Source organism: Nuphar pumila, unplaced genomic scaffold, assembly GCF_984573655.1.
Source record: "Nuphar pumila unplaced genomic scaffold, dmNupPumi1.hap1.1 HAP1_SCAFFOLD_956, whole genome shotgun sequence".
Classification (NCBI taxonomy): Eukaryota; Viridiplantae; Streptophyta; class Magnoliopsida; order Nymphaeales; family Nymphaeaceae; genus Nuphar; species Nuphar pumila.
In genome coordinates, this window is record NW_028323547.1 from 34,215 (window position 1) to 41,573 (window position 7,359).

The 7,359-nt window shown below is 53.3% G+C and overlaps 1 protein-coding gene across 1 annotated transcript; it reads right to left on the reverse strand.

Annotated features, from left to right (window-relative positions):
• Positions 1-6,113: 6,113 nt before the first annotated feature.
• Positions 6,114-6,839, reverse strand: LOC149809628 (zinc transporter 3-like). The gene has a single exon (XM_089994734.1). The coding sequence runs from the start codon at positions 6,837-6,839 to the stop codon at positions 6,114-6,116; it is 726 nt and encodes a 241-aa protein (XP_089850860.1).
• Between the last annotated feature and the right edge of the window lie 520 nt (positions 6,840-7,359).

The window sequence follows — 7,359 nt, forward strand, 5'->3', positions numbered from 1 at the left end:
GCAGCGGACGCGTACTGTCCACGATCGCCGCGTGCAGCAGCGCGAGAGGCACCGAGTCATGCTTGACGCGAAGCGTAGTCACCGGAAGTACAGCCACCTTACTTCAGTGCTTTGCCACCTTGGGTTTTGACACACTTTTGCCCTGAACATTCATGAATTTTTGGGCATCTAGACCCGCAAATTATGAAACCTTGCTGCATCTGCGGTGTTCAAAGAGCGCTCGTGCTCGGCGGTCCATGGTCATGTGTAATGACTCATTACACATGACCATGGACCGTCGAGCATGAGCGCTTGTTGAAGAACGCAGATGCAGCAAGGCTTGGTCGCTTCCTACTCATGACGAGTGAAGCCTTGTTTCATGTTTGAAGGTAGCGGCGCTGTTGGGCCGGCAAATTCATTAGTTTCTTATTGGAGCGGCGCTATTGGGGTCACCCGTGATGCCGCTCAGATAGCTTCCAGGAAACCGGCGCCAAGAATGACTAGCCCTAAGAAAGTTGTTGCCCTGTAAATTCAGCTGGGATGCCTGACCTGAAAAATGATGGGATCACCCATGAACAAGCCCATCCGGAAGTTATTGTTGTGTACACTGAACTGCAATGGATGTCTGCACGTGGATCTCATGGACGAAGATACACCTGGTTTCCCAAGGGACCATGATTCCCACCCAATGTCGCTATGTCTTGTATACACGCAGGAGGTGAGAACTGGCAACTGGATAATACCGAAATACCTTTCTGGTCGGTAACAGCTCCAGTGGTACTTGAATGCTTGTCGAAGACACAGGTTTCTTGAAAGTGGCCATGCAAACAGCAATGGCATTTGAATTCTACCTCATCCTCAGCCCCGGGTTTGTAGCACCGCCGTTTATCCCAGCATGGCTGAGAATGACTGCCCATCTAGTGAAAAGCAGCTGACTTCATGGCATCACTAATGTGCTGGTTTGGTGGCAAAATGCAAAGCCTGCTCTCACGCACTTATGAGTTTGTGTTTGAGATCATCATTGCTGCATCGCTCGAGGCCACACAGAGGTGCGCATGTGGTTACGCGAGAGCTCCTATGGCTGACCTGCAAGCTAACCCGCCCCTCACAACCAAGAGAACCAGCAAGCAATGCTGGTGCATGTTCTCGTGAGCATGGTGTGCAGGGAAGCGACCCCTGACCAGGCAGGTATTTCGCTCATTAGTCACGATGGGCTATGTGCGGTACTTCGCGCGTTGAAGTGCGTATGCAATTCGGCTGGCCGTCGCAGTGATGAGTTCCGAGACTGTTCAGAAAGTTCAGAGTATGTGTTGAAACAACATTAGATGCACCATACAATCATCGCGCCCCTGTGTAAATCAAAACTTGTCCAACTTGCGGAACTTGTGCTAGCTCTCATTGCCCACAAGTTTGCAAGCAAAGCCAGTTGCGCATGTAATTTGCACCATACTCAAGATGCTTCAGTTTTTAGTGCAATGTATGTTGTGCTGGCTTGCAAATGTAGTTTCTTCCCGGGGCATGTCCCACGGCAAGGTTGCGGGCAGGCCGCTTGCGGCTGCGGATTCCCTTAATGGATTCATCACAGGTGTTGGATTCTTCCCGCGTGACTCCCATCTGATTTGTTAACTTCGATCTGGGCCCAAATCGATAGTCGATCTCTAGATCCATTCTCCGGATAGTGATGATACTGTATCTGTTTACGACACTGCCTATACAAACGTTGGCAACTCCATCATGATTGAACTATCTAAATGTGCTTCTGCAAGAGTTGAGTAACAGGCGCGAGGGCTGTAGATGACGACGAGGCAGTCAACGGCCTTGCTCCCAAGTCATCAGCAATGTTGCCACCAGCGTCTCTGTATCAGGGTGGCATTGTGACGAGCGACTGGGAGGTCATGGGCTTGGCTTCCGTCTGCATGGAAGATGGGCGATGGGTCGCCTTACTCAGAGCCCATTGCTGGCACCTCGCTGCTCTTGTGCCTTCAGAGAGTGTTCGAGCTCGGAGATGGTGCACGCCCCCTCATGCCCCTGTCTTGTTTTCACTTGGATTTGCGTGCGCAATGTCACACTCTTGTTCATTGAATGCGAACACATGCGGGATGTGCAGTGCACATCATACGCACAGTATGCCTACGATGTGGTTTGCATTGTTTAAAATCAAGACGCATCCGAATGTTGCACCAAACATGGCAGGTTGCTGAAACACAGCTGTCTGATACGCCCACTTGATGCTGATGTATCTTGTTAGAACACTACCGCATCCACCTGGACATTGGCAACACCAAGAACTACTTGGGATCCAGTGCCACCGTTACAATCACCTGAGGTAAGCTACCTGGACCAGCCTGGACCTTCCCACAGCCTGACCTAACATGTCTTCTTCGTTGTCGTCTTGTACCCTGAAAGAAAGGAGATCAGCCATAGCTGAGTAAGAACGGCCCGTCCATTCCTTTCGGAGATCGTCGCAACCCATGCTCCGAATCTTCATTAAGAGATCAACTCCGAAAAGCGATTCCAATTTAGTTGCCAAAACACTGCCTTGTAATCCAAGACCTCCAATGGCTCTAAAGAAGTGATCTATCTTAGGCCACAAGATGGGTTAATCCACATGATCATCTGCAAATTACTGGGAACCGACCTTGAGAAGCGTCTCCAGGTATGCCTTGCTCCAGCGCCAGACATCAAGTACCGGCGCTGTGACTGTGCAGAGCAAGCCAAGTTTGAGTGCCCGCTAGCGGAGCGGACGCAAGCCGTGTACGAGCGCCGCCTGCAGCAGCGCGAGAAGCACCGAGTCATGTTTGACGCGAAGCGGAACAACCAGAAGTACAAGGTCCCTGGCTTCTCAGAAGCCACCACGCGGGCGCCCTTCAACGCCAAGGAGGTGCTCTGTGACGATTACTGCTGGGAGCGACGATGCGGCCCGCGGCACCGCATTCCGATGGTCATCCAGGCTCGCATCCTCTGCCACCCTCCTGACACGCGCCTCAACCGGTTCGAGCTCACTCTGAACGCGACCGCGGTCACGAGTACAGGGAGACGCACTCCCTCGCGGAACCCTCTGTCCCGTTTGTTGGCATTGATGACTACGACGGCGTCACGAAAACTTCTGAGGCAATGGGTTCTTGGCGCCCGGGTGCGGACCTCCCGCCCATTGCAATTTCTGCTCTTCCACCCTACCTTATCGTGTCGAGGCTCGGTGCAGCGATGTGATGGATCTCAGGGCACCCTCCGGTACCATTAAATGTGGACGTTTCCAGGGCATGTATGTATATAGAACAACCAGTTTTGCATGGCTGAGTACCTATTCTGTCTTGGAAGATTCCTGCGAGGTCCTGGACACTGTGAATCTGTCATGGAACGTTTGGTGCCGCGACTTTCCTTTTTGGTAGTAGTGCGGTAAATTTATGGACCAGCTGCCCAACATCTCCATGCTGTTCTAGCCCAATCCTAGAAGTCCGCTTCATAGCAAACGTGTTCTCTGCCATTTGGTCTACTGTACTTTAGCATGCTCCCAAAAGTGGAGCGTTTATGCGTTCCCTGGCATGTCGTTTAATACACAGCAACAAGCAACAACATGCACGACCCATTAATGCACACATGCCACATCCAACGCGTCACACACTCAAACGGTAAAATGATACGCAAAGTTCGAGATGTCCGCCGCCCGCCGTTGCAATGGCCACACGACATCGTCATCCCCCATGAAACGTGCAGGTGCTGGTGGACTGGGCGTACGCGGCCCTGGAAGCAGAGGGCAAGGACGGCGTCATGGAGCTCTTCAACGCGAAGATCTCCCTGTCATACGACAATGATGGCCGCGCAACTGTGGAGGGGCTTTCGGGAGCCACCGGCGCTCGGCTTCGACGGCCATGACATGGATGCGCGGTGTGACATCATCGTGACCGGGACGCCCTGGATGTTCCCGGCTCCTTGCGAGGACGGAGGCACGGACGAAAGCGACAGCAGCGAGGAGCCCTTCGACGATTCCAGCGATGAGAGCGACTTCGGTGCCCCGTCATCTTGTGATCCTGCGCTGTCCTCAACTTATACCTGTTCCGCAGATGACGACTCGCAGCCCCTGAGCGGTGGCACCGCCAAGCAAAACTCTTCGGAGTCTGCGAGGTTTGGTGTGCCCACACAGGCAGAATCCTGCCCGCTATGGTCGCTCAGCCCATGCAGCTGCACGAGTGGGACACTCGACAATGGCTCCCTGGCATGCCTGCCTCGGACGTTTAAGCTGTCAAACCGAGGCATCCTCCGCGACCTGCCGAGCGCCTCGCGTACCTGTGTGCGACGCTACGATCTTGTCGGCGCCCCCCTCCTGCTCGTCTTTCACTTCCAACGCTTCTCCTTGCATCCGCACACACATGCCACCGTAAAGGAGCCGACACGGGTTCTATTCCCGTTCCACCTCTGCATGGACCCCGGCGCAGCAAGTCTGCCCAACAGCGTGGCTTCCCCTGGCACAGTCAGCTACCAATTGGTTGCCGTCGTGGAGCACGTCAGCGGAAAGCGGACAATCAAGTGGCGGGTACGGGGCTGCTACGTGTGCTACACGTGGCGTCCGACGCCCAAAGTGGCCCTCCCTCGAAGGCTTCATCTTGGCCCGTAGCTCTCAAAGGCCAAGAAGTCACTCCCTGGCCGACGCAATCGCGCGCTCACACGCACAGAGGCGCGATCCGTGCTTGAGGTCTGCAGCCGGGTGACCTTGCCCTCCCACCCAGGCCACAGGCCCCCCTCCGAGTGAGACCGATCGACAACGCCTTTGCCCGCAAGCGGGGCGGCGCAAAGAGCATCGACCTGCGCGCGCAAAGGCCTTTGAGGTGCACCTCTTCCCCCCCTGCGACCATCACCCCGCGACCTTTGACATCAGCCAGTCCAACAGCTTCGATGCTTTCCGCGTTGCTAACCTGCCGGGCATGGCCGAGCGATGCGTCTCCGACTGGGAGGAGCTCGTAAGATCGTACACCTTGCATCCCGACACGGTTGGCAGCTTTGTTGTCGGGATCTGGAGGACCTTGACATTTTCTGGACCTTGTTTGTTGTGTGTCGGCAGAGACACTGCTGTTAATGTCCACATCCACCCGGTTCCGAGATTTTTGCACTTTTTCAGACCCTCTCGTTATGCCCTGTCGGATTCTAATATCTCGAAACAAGCGCACCAGCTGTACCGAAAGGTCCCAATGCGTCCTGTGCGTGTCTCTATTGTGCCAGGAACACATCATTTTGTTTGGTGTTACTTACTTGTGCTGCACGCGCCTTTCATCGGTTGTATTCTGCAACTTGTTTTGAGGTTTCTGGTGATTCAAACTCGCCAAAGTTGCTTCTGCATGGGTCAGGCTTCCATGCTTCCAGTTTGGTTGGAATTATATCACACTGCCGACGTGACGAAGCACCAAGTGAAATTGCCATATCACAAGATCATTTCGAGCAGTTTAGTGGCGGAAAGTGGGATAACGGCTATACTTTGTGCACGTATAAAGATTACGTATAAATTGTCACTGTACAAACGTGCCAATCGTGGGGGGTGTCCTGATGACAGCGACTGGGAAAAAGGCCCTCCTTCAAAGAAAACGAAACTCCCACGGTGGTTGCACACCTGTGATATAATAGAAGTCGCTTGCAATAGAAGTGCCTATGGGAACGACAGCAGGATGATGCAAGCTGAATGGTGCAAGATCTTGCCTTACAAGGCCACAGCATCAAACCAGCAAGCCCACACAGGATAGCTGGTACAACAGTGGGGAATGCTGCTCAGTGGCTCATGTGGCTGACATCACAGGCAACTCATGGTCCATTAATGTGTCAGCGGTTGCTGCTATTGAACTGTCCCATTGCACATTATTACACTCAACATTTGATGTGATCATTCAATACGGTCCCTCGAGCAACGCATGTTAAGATTAATTCAACGCATGTGCCCGAAAAGTTAACGCAACTCTGTGAACGCATTTCTGCGCGAATCGCAACGGACATATAGACTGCTCAAAAGTACGTTGCATACAAGTTACCCTCAATCAGAAGCACTTAAACGTCGACATGCCCACCATTGAGGGGTGTCAAATTAAATAATGCGTTGTGTCGTGCACGCCACAGGGACTAGCCGCCTCCGGTTCGCATGTCGGCACAATACATCACGCCCAGACTCCAATGGCAGACATGACTCCAGCGCCTGCCATGAGCGCCGCAAAGCCCAAAATTTGAATGAAGGGACCACGGGAGTTGTCATGGACGCTGAATGTTGGCACAATCAGGTCGACCAGGCCGTTATACAGCAAGATCCCGGCGGAGAACGCATTGAAAACGCCCTCTGTCCCGGCGAGAGCTTTAAAGGAATAGCCCCCGCCCCCAATCGCTATGCCAATAGCGACTCCGAGAGGGGTGGTGAGAAGGAACGAAGCACCGAGAAGCCAGTACCGGAGCGTGCTGAAGCGAGCCTGAATAAACGTCAGGCCGATGGCCAGTCCCTCATTGAACTGGTGGAACATGAGAGCGATCATGAGCGACTGTATCGAAGCGCGGTCCGTGTTCAGGCCGAGAGAGATTCCGATGAAGATCGAGTGGAAGATAATTCCCAACTCGAGGGTGCACGACTGCACCGAGTACATGAGGCACTCGAGGTCCTGACCAGAGTCTCTCAGTGCCTTTGGCTTCTCGCAACGCCGATACGACTGCAACCGAGGTGCAGGGGTTGCGACGACAACGCCTTCGTGGCTCTCTGTTTGCGGCGCCTCAACAGCACCGTCCACTACTTCTTCAGCACAGTCATGCTGGTTGCGGGTAAATGCGTTTGTAAAGTACTTATGCAGGTGCCACTCGAACGTGAAAGTGATGAGAGACGCAAATGTCGCGATCATCATTGCCCATGGATATTCGGGCCAGCCCAGGCATGGGCTTGCCAAGCCCTCGACTGCATCCTGCAGGATGTGGACAAAACCTGCAGCAGCAAACCTGTGAGCGACTTGCAAGCAGCAAACATGCCATACATGTAACGATCGCTGTCGTCATCCATGATGAAACCACGTACACATTCCAATGGAAAATGTCTTCAAAGAGGTACGATTCAAATGAGAACAGATCCATGATGCTGCTACATTTTCTGCACTTGAGACGTTTGCTCATTTGTGCCACTCACAAGCTTCACAAAAAGTTGTACATGGGCGCCTGTAGCGATCACCGACTGCCAGCAAAGAAAACGGGGCCTAATGGCGCAATTAAACACAGAACGCCAACCACCTGTTGAGCCAACGTGCAAGGAAGATAAAGTGCAACACAAAGGGTAAACGCCCACCGTACATGAGGGAGGCATACCGTAAGAATAACAACAGACGGGTCGTCACGGTCACGCTTTCGGACTTGCCGCCAAGCTTACAAAGAGAA